The sequence below is a fragment of the Hypomesus nipponensis genome, chromosome 9, assembly GCF_054491055.1.
Source record: "Hypomesus nipponensis isolate SF chromosome 9, ASM5449105v1, whole genome shotgun sequence".
Lineage (NCBI taxonomy): Eukaryota > Metazoa > Chordata > Actinopteri > Osmeriformes > Osmeridae > Hypomesus > Hypomesus nipponensis.
Window position 1 is genome coordinate 16489235 of NC_140369.1, and position 21805 is coordinate 16511039.

At 48.0% G+C, this 21805-nt stretch overlaps 3 protein-coding genes across 6 annotated transcripts; all 3 read right to left on the reverse strand.

Moving 5' to 3' along the window:
* Positions 1-2: 2 nt before the first annotated feature.
* Positions 3-5596, reverse strand: tgm5l (transglutaminase 5, like). The gene is made up of 14 exons (XM_084705542.1): positions 5570-5596; positions 5166-5345; positions 4709-4942; positions 4498-4616; positions 4124-4252; positions 3632-3809; positions 3313-3448; positions 3130-3233; positions 2764-3003; positions 2500-2562; positions 2038-2247; positions 1720-1877; positions 925-1061; positions 3-604 (listed from the first exon to the last, which is right to left on the reverse strand). Exons 1-14 carry the CDS (start codon positions 5574-5576, stop codon positions 451-453), a joined length of 2049 nt encoding a protein of 682 aa, XP_084561668.1. The 5' UTR covers positions 5577-5596; the 3' UTR covers positions 3-450.
* Positions 5597-6855: 1259 nt separating this feature from the next.
* pxmp4 (peroxisomal membrane protein 4) lies at positions 6856-8790 on the reverse strand. 2 transcript variants are annotated; one of them, XM_084704827.1, is made up of 4 exons: positions 8615-8790; positions 8230-8292; positions 7945-8143; positions 6856-7792 (listed from the first exon to the last, which is right to left on the reverse strand). In XM_084704827.1, exons 1-4 carry the CDS (start codon positions 8725-8727, stop codon positions 7529-7531), a joined length of 639 nt encoding a protein of 212 aa, XP_084560953.1. In that variant the 5' UTR covers positions 8728-8790; the 3' UTR covers positions 6856-7528. The 2 variants fall into 2 exon arrangements, with proteins under 2 accessions (XP_084560953.1, XP_084560954.1); XM_084704828.1 differs by having other exon boundaries at positions 8611-8748.
* A 136-nt stretch (positions 8791-8926) lies between these two features.
* On the reverse strand, positions 8927-21674 carry itcha (itchy E3 ubiquitin protein ligase a). 3 transcript variants are annotated; one of them, XM_084704824.1, is made up of 24 exons: positions 21456-21674; positions 19568-19633; positions 19129-19270; positions 18734-18858; positions 18132-18263; positions 17958-18006; positions 17626-17807; positions 17203-17410; positions 16786-16902; positions 16405-16579; positions 16083-16152; positions 15871-15955; positions 15615-15743; positions 15339-15411; positions 15133-15204; positions 14662-14750; positions 14363-14522; positions 13941-14074; positions 13685-13825; positions 13440-13560; positions 13210-13314; positions 12995-13091; positions 12520-12592; positions 8927-12203 (listed from the first exon to the last, which is right to left on the reverse strand). In XM_084704824.1, exons 1-24 carry the CDS (start codon positions 21475-21477, stop codon positions 12104-12106), a joined length of 2667 nt encoding a protein of 888 aa, XP_084560950.1. In that variant the 5' UTR covers positions 21478-21674; the 3' UTR covers positions 8927-12103. The 3 variants fall into 3 exon arrangements, with proteins under 3 accessions (XP_084560950.1, XP_084560951.1, XP_084560952.1); XM_084704825.1 differs by having other exon boundaries at positions 16786-16881; positions 21456-21673; XM_084704826.1 differs by lacking the exon at positions 21456-21674 and adding an exon at positions 21017-21156.
* Positions 21675-21805: the final 131 nt, after the last annotated feature.

Genomic DNA, 21805 nt, shown 5'->3' on the forward strand with positions numbered 1-21805 from the left:
AATTTCTGAATTGGTATTTATTTCATTACTTGAAACATACATCATTATTTTGAATTAAATATCTCATTAGTCCTTAAAGTATTTTTAAAATATTAGGTAAAATGGGTTCAGTGAGTGATGTGGGACGTCTGCTGGAAACAATAAATAAGATGAGCAAGGCCTCCCTCTGCTGGATGTAAAATGAACTTCAAGACAAGGTTGACCCGCTGGAGGGCATGGTGGTTCTCATTGACACAGTCCTGACTACATTCACCAGAAACATTCAAGTCAACAAGTACAAATGTATTTAACACATTCAAAACAAATGATAGCAAAAAAAAACTTCTAAATATATAAATAGCATAAATAGCATAAATAATACTTCAGGTTTGCAGCACATACAAAAAATGCACACACGTCAGTTGGAATACTGAGCAACACTGTGCTAACATCCTAACTGTGGCCAATAGTCTAGGGAGCCCTGACAGGAACCATGTGGAATCCTCTAATGACTGCAGGGTGGTTCTCCAGGGTCAGGCTAGCCTGCAACATCTTCATCCCCACCATCCGAGGTGTGAAAGAGACAGTCCTCTCCACACTGCCCCCTGGCTGAAGCAAGTGGATCCTACAGGTTCAGAGGGGACATGACCAAAACATTACCTCAGTGAAAGCAGGAGCAACAAAAACATTTCACAAGAAGATTTTCTCAACCTCATCTGAACCAATCGTTTACACAGGGTGAAGTTAAATAATACAATCAACCCCCACCTCTAATACAGTTAGAACCACTCCCACGGTAGAACATTCTATTGTCAATGCTCAGCACATTCTTTGTTGACAGTTCGGCAGGCTGTCAACTGTCACTCCTTAAGAAGGTATGTTCGATGCATAACTGAGGCGGCTAAATGCATCACAGTGGCAAATGACGGCTAACTCCACTCTTACCTTGAGTGAACTTTCCCTTTTATCAACCCGGCGGCACACACAGTCAGAATCCCGCTGACTGGGACAGAGAAGGGGTTGGTGAAGGCTACCACAGCCTGGTACTCCTTGCACGGAACAATGGAGTCCTCGTCTGAAACCTGAAAAGAACTTCAACGATCAGCGTTCATCCCACTCCCTCTCCGAGTACAGCCATGACTACATGTGGGGAGGCCTTGTTGTGAACGAAACGAATACTGTGTTCATTTAGCGGACGCTTTGGTCCGAAACAACGTACAGAGGGGGGATTTAAACTTGCAGCGTCTTGCACTGTAGTCACATGCTTCAACCTTGAGCTACACCCACCCTGAGCTACAACCACCCTGAGCTACACCCACCCAGAGCTACACCACCCAGAGCTACACCACCCTGAGCTACACCCACCCAGAGCTACACCACCCAGAGCTACACCACCCTGAGCTACACCCACCCTGAGCTACACCACCCTGAGCTACACCACCTGAGCTACACCACCCAGAGCTACACCACCCAGAGCTACACCACCCTGAGCTACACCCACCCAGAGCTACACCACCCAGAGCTACACCACCTGAGCTACACCACCCAGAGCTACACCCACCCTTGAGCTAGACCCACCCTGAGCTACACCCACCTCTTACACATCATTCACACAAAGCATCAAAGATTCAAGAGCTTTTGATAGAACATTTGGTGGGGAGAAACTGTTCTAAGCTATGCAACGCCTTATTTTCTGTCCGTGTGGAACCCCATGCCTCGGGTTCAGCGAGAGGAGCCTACCTGTATGGAGAGCTCCGGGCTGGGGACGTTAATCTCCTCGGAGGCCAGGAAGGTCTGGAAAGTGGCCTGGTCCTTCAGCACCACTGCCAGGTTGACCAGGTCCTCTCCCACCAGGCCCTCATACTGGGACGCACTGATGTGGTGGCGCAGCACCTTGACTGCAGACACAGGCAGGGGGAGGAGAGAAAGAGAGGAAGGGGAAATGGATGAGCTCCAATTGCCAGGGAAATGAACTGGTCAATTTGGACATTTCGAAGGATTCCAACGCATTCATAAGTAGATAGGATTTGAAGAGTGTGTCGTCATTCGGGTTCTTACCTTCTAAGGGGGCTATCTGTATCAGGCTGTGGCTCTCCCAGAATGTGGCTGAGGGGCTGTGGTCGTACGTCTTGGCCTGTGCGTTGACATGCTCTTTCAGGACCTTGGGTATGGCCTCCATGTTGGTGATGGTCACTGCAAAGGAGATGCTCTCCCCTGAGACTGGCATCTTCAGCAGGGCCAGGGACACGGACAAGCCCTGGGTGGAACCTAAACAACACGCAGAACCAGGCATAAACAATAGCGTGAGTCAAAGGACACTTTCCTTTCATTGTCATGCCCTTCTGGCACATTCTAGACTTTCAATACAACAAACTGAACTCGGCTTGGTTTGAAATAACTACAGGAGGGTCAGGTGGTGGCACTCCTTCAGAAGAGACATCTTCATAGAGAGTAACGTATGTCTCACGGAGAGACACAAGGAGAGACACACAAGGAGAGACACACAAGGAGAAGACGTACCTCTGCTCAGTGTTCCTCCTGGGGACACAGAGGACCCCCTGGACCTTGGACTCGATGACGGCGCTGCAATGACAAGAAAAACAGCTTAGTGATCGGTGGCGAGTCCCATTTTAGGAACACCTTCATGTCGAAATATTTTCACGTTCCCAATTCTTCAATCGACTGAGGTTATGGACCGATACGCTGACTGCATTTGAACACCCGCAACATTCAATGAAGAACTGCGAAAGCCAAAAGCCGCTAAGCTCCCGAGTTTGCACTGACCTTTGGTGGCTTTATAATCGGCTGTAATGTTGCACGGCTGGGGTAAACCGACGGTCTTGGTGCAGACGAGGGAACCCACCCTCTCCGTGTCGATGCTGCGGCTGATCACCTGACCCTGCCTCACAACGACCATGTGAACATCGGCGTTCACCTCGGCCACCACGAAGGGCACGTCGTACGGCAGGTCCACCTGTCTGTCTCTGATGGCCCTTACAGGGGCTGGGCCACAGCAGAACACTCCTACCAGAAAGGACAGAGTCCAGTTATAGAACAGAACCAGAACTCCAAATGAGACCCTTTTGATTGCGGTGGATTGTCCGTGTGCCTGCGTGCGTGTGTGTGCGTGGAGTCTCGGTGAACTCTCACCTCCGCTCCGTTCCTGTGGGGTGGGGTCCAACACTTGCCAGCCGTCCAATCCTGAGCCCAGGTCGGGACGCGCCATCCAACACTCTACCCATACATGGAAGTTCCTGTCAGGAAGAAAGTCACATTTTAGGCGGATGACTACAAGCTACGAGATGATGACTCATGATGGGAAGCTGCTTTCACCATATGCTCTCGGTAGTTTGGGGCAGTTTCATTCCTGTCTCACTGTAGAACTCCTCAATCACCAGGTTGCCATTGGTGTCGTGGGCGGAGTTGAAGTTAGTGACGACTCGGGTAGGAATACCAAGCACTCGCATGACTGGAACACAAACACACATTCAACATTTGTCTCGGGAAATGTGGAAGCCTTTTCATGCAGCACCAGGTTTGTAGAAATTCAAATGACCTCCATTGTTATTTCAAAGAAGACAACAATATTGTAGGGACAGTTATGATGAGTTGGAATAAGGGTTAGTAATTCTTAGTATCAAAGCATCATTACCTGTGCACATGACAGCAGCATATACCCAGCACTGGCCGTACTTGACCGGGCTGAAACCAGACTTGGCCCAGAGCCTCAGAATGTCTTCACTTCTAGTCCACCTGGAGGGGGGCACACCCTGACTGAAGTCCCCTGACCAGTTTCCTTTCAGGACGCCACGGTCGTCCTCACAGTTAATCTGAGAGGAGACAAAAAAGACTTTGGATGAAAGATATTTCAAAATAAAGGTCACATTGCATAGACTGGCACTTATTGGCAGAAAGGAACAGCCTACAGTGCTGCAGCTGTGCAAACTTGTTTCGTTGCTAACGCAGATGCCAAATGTACAGTACGCAAGCTGCTTCCGTCACAAAAGTCAAACGACTGTGTCACTGTCTGCTGTATCCTAGTACAAGCCCCAGCCTGTTTTATGAGGTAGAGTTTGGTTCTCAAGTTGTGAGAAAGTTACCTAAGTGAAATGCTGCAGGGGGAGGGGGTGCGTGTATGACTCACCATGGCCGACACCACCCTGCTGATATAGACGGGGTCTCCTCTGCTCAGATAGTCCTGTTTGCGGTTCCTGCTGTGCTGGGGGCTGAGCTTCAGAATCATCATACAGATCTCCAGGATCCCTGGCTCATACTGAAGTATGGAGGGAGAGGGAGAGGGAGAGAGAGAGAGAGAGAGAGAGGGAGAGGGAGAGGGAGAGGGAGAGGGAGAGGGAGAGGGAGAGGGAGAGGGAGAGGGAGAGAGAGAGAGAGAGAGAGAGAGAGAGAGAGAGAGAGAGAGAGTTGACAAGTCAGTCACAGGGGCTTGGATAATACACAGTATTCATCTGTCTGGGGCAGAGACAAAGTCCTGGGCGGAAGAAAATGCAGTGAGCTCACCTGGTCAAAAGACCACGGTCTAGACACAAGGTTCCTGGGAGTGCCCATGAAGAGCAAGCCAGATTCATTCTTGACATATTCATTCCTCTGGTCTTCAAAGGGAATGTACACTGCATCCTCTGTAGGACGGACGAAAACATTAGAACATTTCCAAAAGGGGCTGTTACGGATGTGAGGTGTAAATACCAGCCACTCCAAGGGGTTTCCTCACCACGGCACCAGGGGTTACAGAGCAGGATGAAGCGTCCCACCATGTATGCCTTCTGGCCATGCTGGGTGAGCACATGCAGCTGCAGAGTGTACTGGCCCACAGCGGCTGAGGCAGGGGTGGAGAGGAACACAGAGGGGGCAAGGGGATTGAGGCCCTCCTGGTTGAAACAGGCCCCCCATCTGGAGAGAGAGGCCTTCTTGGAGAAGGTGACGGGGAAGGACACTTGGAGACGACCTGTAAGAAAGACGACAAGGGGTGAGTATGGCCAGATTCAGTAGACAAGCACGGGAGGGGTTATCAGGCTGTTTCAAGTCTTTCAACACCGTCGACAACACTACTGAGGCGCAGGTTATTCCGTCCCCAGCTTCTGGCTTAGTAACTTGGCCGCTCCACGTAGTCAGTGTAATGTCACATGGGGAGAATGTAACCAGACCAAACCAAATGGAAGGCTCAGTACCTAGTAGGGCTTTGAAGATGAGGGTATCCGTTTGGGGGTTGAAGGGCCTGCCCTTGAGGTCCAGGGTGACTCGGAAGGGCGCTCCTCTTCGCACGACGAGGCTCCTCGATGTGAAGCCCTGCGTCTCATGACTCTGTTGGTTAGCCAGCTCCTCCAGGTTGACATATTGAACACTTAAATCTGGAATACACAGATAGAGTCACAAGGTGTATCACTACAGTTGGGTCCAAAACTGTTCTGACCGTTTCGGAGTGATTGAATGCAACAGAGAAACCACACGTTATGGAAACAACGCACAACATAGAGTACAAAAAGAAGTTTCACAGTTTGAAAGAAGTTTACAATTGACAAATGACAGATGTGGTGTAGAAAGCATTCATAGTGTGAGGAAAGCCATATCTCACCTCCCATCAGATTGAGTGTGTCTTCAGTGTATTCTCTGCGATATGAGAACCCATTCTCTTTCCACAACTATTTAAAGAGCTCCATCAGCCCAACCCACAATTGGTGAATAATTATCTGAATTATTTGTCAGAAAGTATTGCTACATTAGAAAGTGGACCAACCGGTTTCACCCATAACTATGTGATATGACTATAGTTCTCTTGAAGGCAGGGCCTCGAGTGTTGAGCAACCACTATTGTATGTTGTGACTCGTGAGTGCACACCTTTGACATTCACACCCACTCTCTAGAACAGATAATACGCTGTGGTTGATACTGTACAAAGTGTACACTGTTCTTTGCTTGGGTTGTCATTAAATCATTCAGAACAGCCTCTACCATAACAACAAACCAAAAAATAGGACTTGTAAATTAAATACATTATTTATTTTAAAAGTAAAACTATCGGGGAAAACCACCATTTTGTATTTATTTATTATATAAATTTTGCCTTCAAGTATGAAGATGTGCTGTGATTTGATACCAAGTATTTTTTAGGGCTGCATTGTTGGCAGCTGAACAAATGTACTCGATTTTGTTTCATATACTGTGATTCCCTCTGTACAATACGTTTCTTAGATGGCATCCAGTCTTGGAGGTTGTGACAAGTTCCATATTTGTTGATATTAACTTGACATAAAACATGCCAATTTTCAGTGCGGGCGAGGCCATATGCGTGCAAAAGAAAATAGTTTTCAGGTCACTCATTCACGCACACATTCCCTCCTCGCACACCCACTCAAATATGATGTGTGCAAATCTATTATTTGAAGTCTGAGCTGTTAATAAGGAACACTAACCCCCCCCTTTTGATGAGATAGCTGGATTTTGGTGTTTCAACACCCATTGACACTTGCTTGCTGTATGAATATGTTAAGCCTGTGTTCCGCACCTCTCTTTAACCAACCGTCTCTGGAGGAGGGGCTCTCTCACTGAATTTATCCTCCCAAGGTTTCTTCCATTTTCTCCTCTAGTGAGTTTTTCCTTGTCTTTCTTGAGGATTTAGCTTGGTTGAGGGGCAGTTCTAAGGGCATATGTGAAGCCCTCTGTGACATTGCTTGTAAAAAGGGCTATGCAAATACATTTTTATTTGATCTGATGAGATTAGAAATGTGCTGCCAAAAGCCATTACTCACGCTTCACACCAAAAGTTTAGACCGTTTCGTAGTATACTTTTTGTGAAGAAGGGCTTGTTCAATGCCAAAGACACCTTCAAGAACACAAAATACAAGAGTAAAATACAAGAATAATTCATAAGAATTTACATTTATTTTATGTTAATGCTTACATAAAAGCTAGTCATAAAAGAAAATCTGGAAATTCTATTTTACAAATATACAGTATTAGACAACTTATCGTAAATCATTGGGCATCAACAGCTTTGATATGCTGGAAATGTATGTAGCTATACATGAAGGAAACATAGGAAACACACAGAAATCAAGACCCCCTTGGGCATACCATTTGTATGGCAGTATGGAAAAAGGAAATTTAGGCTTTTTGTACCCTTAAACAATTCAGTGTTAAAAGTGTTCACGTGTGTGAATACAAGGCCACATACAAAACAAGTAGCCGATGGCTGGATATGAACAGAAATCAACACAAAAATCGGAATATATTAAAATGAACGCATTCTCACTTTGTATCAGTTCTATTACTTTGTCAGATACAATAATTAAATGTAGGCAAAATATCATTTAAAATGTTGTGTTTCATGAAAACTTTCAATGTTGTTTCAAATTCATTCAACATGTTGCAGCTATACCAATCTAACCACTGAAACAATAAAAAATGACACCTTTGTGTTAAATAGACCAGAGAGCCAAGTTCCAACTCATCATTTGTTCATGGACTATCAATGCCTGTCATACAGTAGATCTATGAGCTCAAAGTAGCTCATAAAAGCACACATTCTTGGTTTTATGGGGCAGTCCTTGGCTTGTTGTATACCAGAAAGTCTGTGATGTCATGCCACACATTGCTGTCATGGTAGAGGTAGTTCATGGAGGACTGTAGGGATGGCTGGAGGGTGTGTGGGTAGTACTCAAACAACCAAAGCACGATGCCCCACACCAGGGTGGCGAAGAGGGGGAAGGGATCCCTCTTTGGCTGGGGTATGTAGCCTTTCTCAACAGCCAAGCGGGACAAGGCGAAAAGGATCCTTGACAACAGATACATGTTGATCTGGAAACAAGAAAGCATCAGAGAAAGACATGGTTCAACTCTGTCAAAGACAAGACAGAGATCTTTACTCATGTTCAAAAGTTTCTCTTGAATAACTTCCTGTATAATTTTTTTTCTAGGCCAAAGTCCTAGTCTTTTACTAGTCTGCTTACCTGGCTATTAATGTTGTTATTTTCACCAAACACCAACCAGCCTCCAAGGCAGGCAGCCACAAACGAATGTGACTGGAGACTTTTGCCCTGGATCTTCTCCTGTAATGTCTGCAGTCCCTTATAAGTAAATACGAAGTAGGCCAGGTTGCGGGAGTGGGTGTAGGTAGCTTTTGCAATGGCCCTGAGCTTGTCCTTCAAACTGGGTTAAAGAGAAGCAGATTACCTTTGGGGAAAACTCTATTAACCACAGAAGTGTGCTCGGGGTCTTATAGAACAGAGTCTCACCTTCCACTTCTGAACAGAAACGTCATTACAAGAGCATGTGGGGCCCTGATTTTGGCACCGTAACTAGAAAAAAAGTCACAATATTAAGTTCAGTGGGCAAGATAATGAAAGGTCAAACATGAGTTGCAGAAATGAGCAAGCTTGCTAGCAGTTAACAGCGTCAGTCAAGACGTTCTCTCGACTTTACGCGACTTTGGAATCGATATGTAACTGAATTAGCATTAATCATTGTCAATAATTTGATAATCAAATGTATATGTAAATAGCCAGTTAACTAGCTAATTAGCTAGCCAGTGTACTGTTTACAGTTACAGCTGCTACCTAGCTCCACAACTGTCTTAACTTCTAGTAAAAATGATTAAAAGTAGAACGTGCACACACTCACACAGCACCATTTCTGAATCCTTTGACAACAGCGAGGGCAGCTTTATATTGGTTTTGTTGTAGCAAATTATTAATGGTGTACAGAAGAGTCTTTAACAGATCTGGACCTGCCATTTTTCAGAATGTAAATGGGACGGTATTAAATGTTGCACGCAATTTGAGAGCTTTGGTACAGCTCACAACTTCGTCGTATAGAAAACAAAAATCCTATCGTAAAAGGTTCCTAAGCAGTAGCTTGCGTTGCATTTCATATCGCCAAACAAACGTACAATGTTGTGTGGTTTCAAAAATATTTGCACCATTCAACACTAAATTACAAGTTCCAATAGCTCATTGTTTTATTTGAGAATTTTCCAAATCAATTGACAGATTTACATAACATATTCACCCTTTTCACATTAACATGAGAACAAATAAATAGTATTCAACCATTGACTCCCATTTATCAAAAGGTTAGAGCTTCCACAAAGAAAAATACAGTGATTACACTATCAACATGATTTACAATTCAATTATTAGAATTCAAAGTATTAGCATTTGCATATGTCTATACATTTCGTTCCCCTATGATCCAGGAACCCTAAATTATTAAAAATAAAACAATAATTTAAAGTGGTAAATCAGTCAAGTAAGCTGTCAAGGTGCTATCTCTAGTTACTTGTTAAATACTGAAGAAAAAAAAATCTACATTTAATTGACAAATTTAGATTATGTTTTGAAACGGCAATCTCTTCACAAGGAAGTGCACTAGAACACAGTGAGCCAAAATGAGTAGCAGTCATGAGTCAGTACAAGACTGTGGATGCAGTGGATCAAAAGGGACACAACTTTACCCAACGCACTATACACAGCCAAGCCAGAGAGAGAGAGAGAGAGAGACAGAGACAGAGAGAGAGGGAGAGAGAGAGAGAGAGAGAGAGAGAGAGAGAACACAGCCATAGACGACATAAGGGTAAATATGGGCCTAATGTGACAGAGGCTGGGGATTAGAATTTATGAGTCAAAAATCCTCATCACTAACTTTTAAAAGTAGGTTCTCAATAGAACGTAGCCATCTGTTATCTAGACTTGATCTCTATCTGGGCAACTGAGAATTCATAAAATGGGAATAAAACCCAATCAATTCACTCATACCTAACATTGTACACAGTGTTTGGATATCACCTGTCAATCAATTTGATCTTTCACTAAAGTGTCTGTTGTATGTAGTGAAACTGCATGCTTTTGTTTGGCGACTAATTACTGTGATCTAGACAGACCAATCATTATTTCAGTCTACTTAAAATAGAAGTTGTGCTAATTAAGATGCCTGCTAAGGATATGCTTTAAGAACCAGAGCCACAAAATATGATGGGCTTTGAGCTATAGATTTTGTGCGGTCACTCACTTTCATCTTACCCAACATATGTTTCTTCAAACATACAGCTGGTGAATCTTTCTTTCGCAGGCATTTGCTACCCTTCACTTTGGGACAAAAAAAAATGCAATGCTTGCACTGATTATAAAAACTAGTATTTTCTATAGAGCTGTATTACAAATCAGAACCCTATAGAACTAGGGCTATGGGCCTGGGCACAGACTAGTTATTTTCAGGCTTCTTTTAACTTTTTGGTGTCATATCTTAAACCGTAAAACATTCCAAATATTCTAGGTTTAATGAATCCTTTTATCTCATCAAAACAATTCTTGAAAAGAGTGATACCCATCAGTAGGAGCAGAAGTGTCAATTCATTAGCCGAGCAGTCTCAACCATGTTCACACACACACACACACACACACACAACGCTCCCAACATCATTAGTAACGCCTCTGATCTGTCGTGGAAACAACTGGAAGGTTTGGCTCATGTGTTATCCTCTGGATGTGCACCCAGTCCTGGAGAAGCAGCCTCGTGGTCGGGGGGGGGGGGGGGGGGGGGGGGTCAGATCTTACAACAGCCAACCTGGTTTATCCATCAGACATGTCTTTGACCTTGAGGGTTTTTCCCAACCTCTGTATTCAAGGTTTTGATGACATGAGCTGAGAGAGGGAGAAAATAAGTCCTAACTGCTTCTAAAGACAAACTTTGGACTGAACAAGCGTCTGCAATACTATGTTATGGGCACAAAAAACGTCATCTACAAAAACTATTGCACGTGAAAATATATCCTCTTATTACTCCATTCACAACTACATTACTGTCCACACACACACCAACAGGCAAGATCCTTGAGAGGGCTGAAGTTAGATTATCAGTTATGGGGGGCAGCGGGACAGCTTAATAAGTTAACATACTACAATCTCTAAACGTCGACAAGTGAACGAAGGAACGGCGCTCGCTTGCGAATGCTACAGAATGCGATCCTAGCATCCGTCGGGCTGTTCCTCTCGCTTGGCGCGGGCTCAGACGGCTGAGGGGAACTGAAAGGGTTCAAAAGACGCTGAGGAAGTGCATAGGTCCGTCTGACTCTTCCATGATCCATGAAACACTGCAGTGGGATAGGACACGCGCACGCACAGTGAGTTGCACACATGACTAGGCGAGGGTGGAAGCCCCTTTCCTCCCACGGCCTCCTCCTGTTCCTGACCGGCGGGCTGAGCAGGCCGGGTTAGGCAAGCTGGACCTGGGTCGCGAAGGTCAGGAGAGAGGGGTGGTGATGGGGGGCGGTCATCACCATGGAAATGGAGGGGTGGGTGGGGGTTTGTCAGTTCTGCATCGGGCTCTCGAGCTGCCGATGTGGTGTGCGTGTCCTTGAGCAACTCTCAGCTGCAGTGAGATAGACACAGAGAGAGAGAGAGAGACAGAGAGAGAGACAGACAGAGAGAGAGACAGAGACAGAGAGACACACAGAGAGAGACAGAGAGACACAGAGAGAGAGAGAGAGAGAGAGAGAGAGAGAGAGACACACAGAGAGAGAGAGAGAGAGAGAGAGAGAGAGAGAGAGAGAGAGACAGAGACAGAGACAGAGACAGACACACAGAGAGAGAGACACAGAGACAGACACAGAGAGAGAGAGAGAGAGAGAGAGAGAGAGAGAGAGACACAGAGAGAGAGAGACAGAGAGAGAGAGACACAGAGAGAGAGAGAGAGAGAGAGAGAGAGAGAGAGAGAGAGAGAGAGAGAGAGAGAGAGAGAGAGAGAGAGAGAGACAGAGACACACAGAGAGAGAGACACAGAGACAGACACAGAGAGAGAGACACAGAGAGACACAGAGAGAGAGAGACAGAGAGAGAAACAGAGAGAGAGAGAGAGAGAGAGAGAGAGAGAGACAGACAGACAGACAGAGAGAGAGAGGCAGGCAGAGAGAGAGAGATAGGCAGAGAGAGAGATATAGAGAGGAAGAAAAAGAGAGAGATAGGCAGAGAGAAAAAGAGAGCGAGAGAGCCGCCATGTCTGACCGCTAGACAAAGTGCCTGAAACCGCAGGAAAAGTAACAGGAAGGTGCTGTGGGCACAGTGGTGTTGGGAGGCCAGTCCTCAACAGCCTGCTCCCAGCAGCATCACAGTGATGCTACTCCTGGCCAAAGCCCTCCGTCTCCTCGATGGCAAACATCAGCTTCTCCTTCAGCTGCTCGTAGCTCTTATAGGGAGGCAGGTCCAGACGGTTAAAGCTGCGTTTCAGACAAGAAGAAGAAACACAACAAGATTTGTAGTCGTTTATTGTACAAATACATGATGTGTTATTTTTATACATCTCCACACACACACACGCGTTATGGCATCTGGCTAAAGACTTGTTCAAGTCGGACGCATGGCTGGACTAAGAATAATTTAGTAGTGCAGAGGAACCGAACTAACCCAACTCTAATCCACCTCAGTGTGGGGATTTTGTACCTCGCAACAGATAATCCCGTAACTTTATTACAGTGCGTCTGCAAAATGTTTTTCCAACTTGTGTGTTCAATAAATCACCACATCTGAACTTACCATGTGTGGCTTCTTGGAAGCCAGTTTTCTTTGCCCACTTTCTCTATGCAGAACTTCTGAGGGCCGTTACTCCCTGGAGAGAGACAGAGAGATAGAGAGAGACACAGAGAAACACAGAGACAGATAAAGAGAGAGAGACAGAGACAGAGACAGAGAGAGAGAGAGAGAGAAACAGAGAGAAACAGAGTGTGAGAGAGAGAGAGTGAGAGAGAGACAGAGACAGAAAGAGAGAGAGACAGAGAGAGAGAAAGTAAGACAGAGAGAGAGAAAGTAAGACAGAGAGAGAGAAAGTAAGACAGAGAGAGAGACAGAGAGAAACAAAGAGAGAAACAGAGAGAAACAGAGTGTGAGAGAGAGAGTGAGAGAAGAGAGGGGGGCAAAGCAGAGGGTGAGGTGTTGTCTCAGCTCTCCAAGGCTGTCCTCTGGTACAGTGAAAGTCAAGGGGTCGGGGGGGGTGTTCCTTCTGGAACCTTACCCATGAGGTCAGCAAAACCGCCCATAGGAAGGCGACAGGTTCCCGTGACAAACTGCAGCAGCCTCATGCGCTTCTCATTGTCCATCTCCTTCACAAACTGAAGAAAAGACATCCAGGGGTCACAGAACAGACAGTGGGTTCGACCCAGACAAGACCAGGGGGGAGAGCTGCCGTTCGGACAGTACAGAGTCCCCACGTCTGTGGTGCTTGCTGACCTGCCAGAACCAGAGAATCTGCTTGCTGCTGCGGGCGTAGTGTCTGTAGATGGCGTTCCTCTGCCAGTCCACCAGGTCTATCTCCTGCATCCCACACAGCATCACCTAGAGGTGGGGAGGGAGGGCGTCACACCTTCTTACCAAGGAGCCCAGCGGAGATTCACATGCGTATGTATGTGAATGAACGCGACGTCTCGCTTGGTGGCGTAGGACGAGGCCGTAAACGGTACCTCCAACTCCTTGGCGTCAAAGTACTGCAGGTACTGCTGGGGGAGGACCTCATTGAAGCCTTCAAAGAAGGCCTGGGTCTGCTCCTCGACACCCCGGGAAAGCCTCCACTCTGCCACCAGCCTACACACACACACGCGCGCGCACGCACACAACAAGGAAGATGGAGACGCCGAGTTAGTGACTCGGCGATTCCCAGGTTAAAGTCAAAGGTGCCGTGCTTCTGGAGAGTGGAGGACCAGCCCACCGGATGTACTCCTCCTTGTTCTCCTCGGTGACCAGAACATTCCCTCCGTCGGGCTTCAGCTCGTGGGTGGTGACCTCTCCCAGGATCTCCTTATCCACCGAGAAGTACATCTCCAGACCGCACTCCTCCAGGTTGTTATCTCTGAGGGGAACAAACATTTTCACAGACCACCATCATCATCACTGTGCTATTTCCTATGAATCCTCGACATCATTTGTTATCTAAACCCCTGAGAGCTAGTGCACCCCAGACTGACTTGATCCAGATGAGGGAGTTGTAGAACTCGGGGTCGATGGACTCCAGGTCTTTGAGAGCCAGGGGTTTGTTCAGAATGCGCTTGTAGAAGGGCAGGGAGAATCCTGTGTCAATGAACTTCCCGTGGAACAGAGCCTGGAGGGGGGGGGGGGACGACGACGACGACACCCAGGAACATCAGTATATTAGTGAAGCATTCGAAATGTGAAACTATTAAAAACCTTTCTTTACACTCGTGCAACGATAGATTTGGACTGAAGCTCATCCGTGTGGAATGGATGTCCACCGTTGTTCTTCTATCCCTGCTCCTCCAATGCTTCCACTGCCCAACTTGAGACACAAACATCCCCGACTTCACAGAAAACGGCTACAACCCTCCAGCACCGGTAGGTTGCCATGGCTACATGGCTGAATGGACCGTACCATGGCAATGAAGCGTCCGATGAATTTGAAGTACTTGAGGTGGTCGGGGTTGATGTAGGAGGCTGGGTTGATCTGGAGGCAGTAGTTGTCCTTCCCGGCGTACTCAAACAGACAGTACATGGGGTTCAGCACCTCGTGGGACAGCAGGAAGAACCACTCCCTGCGCGCACACACGCGCGCGCACACACACACACACACACACACTCTATTTGGACTGGTTCTCCGGTTGGAAAGCAGAGCGAGTCCAGGGAATGGTGCAAGTCCCGTGGCGGGCTCATTAAAAGCTGTTGTGCCTTTACCTGGCTACGCCTCCATAGTCCAGACCCTCCTCTCCTGGGAATATGATCCAGAGACGACGTCTGAGGTCTTGAGGGTGGAAGCTCATGATCTGGAAGACAGAGAGACACAGTGAGAGACACAGAGAGAGACACAGAGAGAGAAGCACAGAGAGAGAGAGACAGAGAGAGACAGTGAGAGACAGAGAGAGAAAGAGAGACAGAGAGAGACAAACACAGAGAGAGAGAGACAGAGAGAGAGAGAGAGAGACACAGAGAGAGAGACAGACAGAGAGAGAGAGAGAGAGAGAGACACAGAGAGAGAGAGAGAGACAGAGAGAGACAAACACACAGAGAGAGAGACAGACAGAGAGAGAGAGAGACACAGAGACGTAGAGATGAGAGAGATTGAGAAGCCTGCTAAGGCAGCAGCACAGTTCCACAGGGGAGGACCGTAGGAGCAGGAACAGTCAGGTGATCTAAATAGCTCCTCACCTGCTGGAAGGAATCCTCAAACAGGGTTTTGCGGGTGACGCTGATCTTGATGTGCTGGGGCATTGACAGTTGCTGGGGAGTGAGGGAGAAGCATGTATGTTAAGCCCCGAGCAAGACAGATCCATTTCATCCATTATTTAAAAAAATATAATACCAAAGGCAGGCTACAGGATAGCTCAATCCACAGCAGTCTCAGTTCAACCTACCTGACACCAGAAGCGGAAGTACTGAACTTTGGCTTTGAAGTCCCTGACGTAGGTTATCTGAGGCCCGTTCTCCCTGCGGTGGACAAACGAGAGGGACTTAAGTGTGTGTGTGTGTGTGCGCAGCAGCCCGGTGAGGGCTGTCTTGGCATATGCATCAAACCCCTCCTGTGTGTGTGTGTGTGCATCACCCCCCCCCCCTCCCCCCCCCGTCCCGTGTGTGTGTGTGCGTCCACGGGTGGTGTTTCCAATGGCAGTCGCTGTGGGGCGGGCACTCACAGCGAGGACTTCCCTGTGCGAGGGTCGATGTAGGTGGTGGTTCTCCTGTTGTGGTCCACAAAGTAGGGGATGCCGTCCACCGTGAACCTCATCTCCCAGCCCTCGGGCAGGGGCTTGTCATTCAACAACCTGCAGAACACACACACACACGCACACGCAGAGAGACCACGGTGAGACGTGAAGGGTGTCTCCTAACACGGGCACTACTAAACACAGCTGAGAGTCCACTCGCTGTGGACCCCGTGGGTTTCCTCACCCCTGCGTCCTGGGGTCCTCCCACTGGGTGGTCCGCGTCGTGTGCTGCACAAAGTACACCCTGCCGTTGCTGTCCGTTCTCTTCTCTGGCGGGAGAGGCAGGACACAGGCATGTGAACATGGGCGGGGGGGGGGGGGGTCACCTCCCTGGGTGCGGCGTGGCACACTGACGTGTCCGTTACTGTCATGGCGACAGCAGGGCTCGATGCTTACCCCAGCCATGTGGCAGCGGCCCCAGCGGGTCAAACTCCTTATTTGGTGTGGGCGGAAGCTGGTCCTGGAGCTGAATGGAAGACAGAGAGACAGAGAGAGACAGAGAGAGAGAGAGACAGAGAGACAGAGAGACAGAGAGACAGATAGACAGAGAGACAGAGAGAGAGAGACACAGAGAGAGACAGAGAGAGGAAAGTAACAACAACAACAAAAAGTCAAACAAATGACATCAGGCTAGGCATTACACGTCACATATTCCCCCCCCCCTCCCAAGTGGGTGGGGTCTGGGCGTGGGAAGCCTCTCCCGTCCTGTGCTCCTCACCCCGTAGATGAACCTCTGGTTGAACTGCTGCATGGCCCCCTGCAGCTGGCTGCGCTGGTGCTGCCACTCCTCGTAGTTCCGCACCGACTCCTGCGTGGGCCGCTGCCAGGTGGTGGTGCGCGTGATGTGGTCCACAAAGTACACCCTGCCCATAGGGTCCACCCGTCGCTCCCACCTGCAACATACACAACAGGGGGGGATCTCAGCAGGGCAGTGGCCCAGGAGAATAAACCAAGCGCACACCCTCCCAATGCTCCTGGGCGTATCCTAACGCAGCAGCTGATAGGCACAAAAGCATCAGTGTGTGTTGACTGTGTGTGCGGGGTGTGTTGATTGTGTTGGTGGTAGACAGGAGGCGTGGCGCTGGTGATTCTCTTTTACCCAGCAGGAAGTGAGTCGGGTCGGTCCCAGGTGGTCCTCTTCTCAATGTGATCCACAAAGTACAGACGGCCGTTCTGGTCCACTCTCTGCTCCCAGCTGCACACACCCAGAGACACGCTAGAACGAGGGGCCTCTTCTTCAAACACTCCGCAAGCACATTCAAATCAAACTAGGAAAGGTCATGCTACTATAGACACCCTAAGGGAGCTCCGAGCAGCGTGGCACAATGACAATCAGTGGATATCCATTGCTGCTCGACGCCAAGATCAAACCGTCTGTACACCAGAGCTGTAGACAGAGCTACGATGCTACGTGCTAATGGTTACTTCAGTATTCACCGACCAACCCCCCCAGCATGCAGCTGGTAAGGGGGGGGTTCTTGTGGGTCCAGTGAGACCGCCCTGACTCGGGCCTTACCCTGGGGGCAGCGGTCCATTGGAGATGGGGCTGGGGCCCGGGGCTGGGGTCACCGCTGGAGCCTCCGCTGCGGGCGGAGCGCCGGGGGCCTGCGAGGGCCCGGCGGGGGGCTCCTGGTAGTCGGGGCTGCCACTGGCTGAGGCCTGGGACAAGCCGTCGGTGGCCGGGGCCTCGCTCATCTCGCTGGGGTTGGAGCTGCTGGAGGAGGCTGGGGGGGGGGGGGGGGGGGGGGGAGGGCGCGGTCACGGTGTGTGACAGCGACGGGAACAAGGTGCGGCCGAGGCAGGGAGCCAAGGAATGTCTGCCATAGGGCATGTTGAAAGCTCTTTGTTGTCGTCGATGTCGAGACAAAGACATTTGTACCCGGTGTGGCCATAATAGAAAATAAATCTAATCCAAGTCACTTTGTTTTTCTCAGCTCACCTGGGGAGGCTGCTGGTCGGCGGGGGGTGGGGGGAGGGGGGCGGGCGGGCCTGGGAGGGCGAGAGCCACTGGAGCCCCCGGGGGACGGGGCGGGAGACCCCGTGCCGTTGACGGGGTGACCGTTGGGCACGATGACCCAGTCTTCGTTGGAGTCGCTGGAGGGAGACGTGTCTCTGCTGGATCTGGAGGGGAAACAGAAAGGACGAGGAGGCGTCCCGCGTGAACAACACGGCCGAGTCCGACGCCCCGGCCCCGTGGGGCAACGCGTTAAGACGCGTGGCTTTGAGCTGCGTCTGCGCGTCGCCGGTCGAAAGGGGGGGGCTGATAATCACCTGTTGCCACAGTCTCCGTTCTGTCTTGCGTCCCCGTTCGGAACGGCAGCTGAGGGAGGGGCACGACAGGACAAAAACGTCAAACGTCAGTCGCTCCCGACCTTTCGGCCGCGCGGCGACGGTGCAGCAGAGGCGACATGTCCGACACAGAGGACGCTTAACAAAACTCCTCACCACGCTCTCTCTCGGCCGAGGCGAAGGTCTCGGGGTCCACCTGCATGCCATCGAGACACACAGACAGGTCCCCCACGCCGTCCCTGGGGTCCCTGTCCGAGCACAGCTGCAACGTCTGCACCACCTCACACACTGCGGACACACACACAACCCGGAGAGCAGATGAGCACAGCCCAACACCTTTGATCGTTGTGAGCAGACCAGAATGTTGACATGCATGTCATAGGTCACGTGGCCAAGCACATGTCAAGCATGTCTGAAAGGAGCCCTTGTAAAAGGCAGAGTAAACCCATTCACCAGTTTGACCTGAAGGCCTTGCTCTAAGCTGGGGGCCAGCTTTAAATAGCTTACCATTGATATGCTGTATAGACAGACTATAAAACAACCAATCTTGCTGGAGGAGAAACAAATATACATTCTTACATAAACAGGCTACCGAGTGCGTGTCCTATTAGGCACACTGTTCACCACTGCAGAATGGTTTAGACAACTAAAGAGCATATCAAATAATACCGACGCTCGCTATGTAACCATGCCTGGCTAACAGTTAGCTTTGCAGGTGGAGGAGACACGATTTGGCACGCACAGGGAGCAAAACTCACATTTCATTTCATTGGACTTGAGTGTTTCACTGATCTCCAGGGTAGCCAACCCCAGCAAGATGTCCGCCTTCAGAGTCTGGTGACTCCATACCCGGAATACCAGCTTGCTAAACGGGGTGACTATTCTATAGTCGGAGAGGAAGCAACACCAGAGATGAACCAATACATAGACCAGTAACTCAACTTCAACTTTCAACTTTATTTACCCTTAAAAGGGAAATGAGTGTGCAGCAGGGCTCAGTAATACTTCCACTTTAAGTGAAAAAGGCCTCGATGGCATTACCATTGGGTGTCATTCGGCTACGATATGACCCATAATAGACATGGTGGCCTGCATGCAATGTGGTTCCTGCGACCACAAAGGCCCCAGGTCTAGCACACGCCACACAACTTACACTGTGAGGGACTGCTTCCATTTGGGGCTGTGCGTGTTGTTGCATTTTTCGGTTTTCTTCGACTGACCATCCACAGCCACCTCCACGTACGGACTGGGCCCAAACCAGTTCTTTTTGTTTTCTCTCAGTTTAGCTGACAGGACTGCAGGGACGAGCGCACACGCGCACGCACACACACACACACACAATCTTGGTTATCAAACAGGAGACTCCGACCACACTTACGTTCATTCGTCATACGTCATATCTAGGTCGTTTGTTGCTGCGTTCACATTGGGAGTGACTCCATGTGCTCCCGGGCCAATTCAGCTTCAGCCTTGACGACAAGCATTCACCCAATGGGCCTGTTCTTTAGAACGCCCCATAAAGGTCTGCGTGAATCACAAAGCACACCCATGACGCCATCAAACCAGACTCGGGCTGAAATGTGACAACTCACCAGTGACTTGAAGTTGTGCCTTCATGGTACAGCCATTCACCACAGCCTGGTTGGGCTGCGCTGGACCTACACCAACAACAACAACAACAACAACAACAACAAATATGATATATAGCAGGTAAACATGAGGCCAGGCTGACAGGTTTGCATGAAAAGGATTGTCCCTGTTTGAACTCAAACTGACCAGTAAACCAAGGAGCATTATAAAGCTCTCCAGTAAACCAAGAAGCATTCTAGACTAAAATGCTATTCCCTTACAACAATTCAAATCTTTGTTGAGAGAGGATCAAGGAACTCCACCTGTCCCTGCAGCCCCTGGACACAGTGTGAATCCTTGTGGCAGCCCTGCTTGGCTAAATCTGTTCTGGATTACATATGATGTAACACCTGGTGATGACAAGCCTATGCTGCGTACAGAACCTGACTTCTACTCTGTCAGAGATGACCTGAACTGTCCTATCTCTAACAAACCCCTCATCAGCGTGATCAGCGATATCATAACCCTAAGTAGATGCCGAGGGTTCCCCTTATTCTAACAACTACATTACCAGAAAAAAACTGAAAAGTCCTGTGGTAGCTGCGTGATTTAGAACATAGCATATGACTTCACGTTTCACTACGATTTTTAGTTACATGATCTGCTAAGATGCTCCAGCAATCACGGAAAGGTTTTTATTTGCCACATCACATGATTAAATGTCCTGAGCTACTAGTCTAGTCTATGACTCTTAGAACGCTAGATAATCTCTGGCCACTAATGACCCCATCTACTGTACACAAAAGCATAAAGGTTGGCCAACTTGTTATTTAAGGCACCACCAAATCTCCTTCCATAACACCATTAGCCATACATGGTACTGACTTGCTGGAATTGCTAGCTAACAAGATACACCCACGTCATATGGAACACTGAAAGTTTTTCTTTCTTTGAATTTGACAAAGAGTTAATAAATATATGAACTAATGTTGTCTGCTTTGCATGCCAATCCAGACGTATTTGTCCTGCAATGCGGACAACAATGAAGGTGTCAACAAACAACAACAAACAGTTCTCTAGATATATCCTACTACTAGGCCGAATAGTTAGCACTAGCTAGCTGACAAGTGCAGATAGATCAGCTTGTCTATCAAAACGCAGTAGTAACTACCTAGCAGATTAAACTGTTCAGCTAGACCTCGACGAGCTACTTTATATTAACTTTGAGTCTGACAAGTTTATAGCTAATATAATTTGTCCTGAATCGACAAGGGGTCAGATTATTACTAGCTAGCATTGGCACGGCAAGCTTATCTTGTTCAACCGGCAAGATAGCCGGTGCACTGTACAGTATTTACGTCTAGCTACTGTACTGTAGCGGGCTAACTAAACACACAGCGACATGATTGTAGCAAGTCACCTTAAGGTATTTTGTAGAGCTGGTTACACATGATACTAAAAAAGAGAATTACCTAAAGCAAGCAGACGCTCCCGTTGTTTGGAACAAGTAAGTAGCCAGCTGGGAGGAAGCTAGCTAGCTAGCTGGTTGGGATATTTGCTAGCTGTGTGTGTGTGTGTGTGTGTGAGAACGTGAAGCCAACGCCAACAAGTATTTTCGGATTTTCAAAATAATAGTCCCAATAAATAATACCAAACCTCCTTAATCCCATCAAAATAATATCCTTCGTAAAGAGAATGCATTTAACATGATATCATTCACACATCAAATGTTACTGTTTCAAATCTGTTTCAAAATTGTTCACCTAAAACAGTAGACTCTCCAGTAGATGGCAGATGTAGAATACCAATCTAACGCTAAAGGATATGCGAATCTGACAAACGTTTCAGAACAACATTATATTAAAGTATGAATGAAATATGTGAATGCTAAATTAGAAATGCTGACAATACCGTGTTTGTCTACGTAGTCCATTCTACAAGACCATGTACAAGGCCTGTCACTTTGACAACATCACAAAATAGTTTCAAAATGTCATTGATTGACCTCAAATTTGTTTACGAAGCAAAAGCGGACCGTTTAACAAGCCGTTTCGTTTAGAAACGGCCTTTAACGGCCTGTTTAGGCCTACAGTTAACTCTAAAGCCCCTAAACTCGAGTGTGTTTTGCTAGTCCACAGAACTTTTACTTTAGTTTTAGGATGGATGTTATGACTGAAATCACATAACTTGATTGGTGTGGTGTCACAAAAGGGGCAGGGCAAGTGTCAATCAGGAAGCTTCTATGAGAAAATGCATGCAAT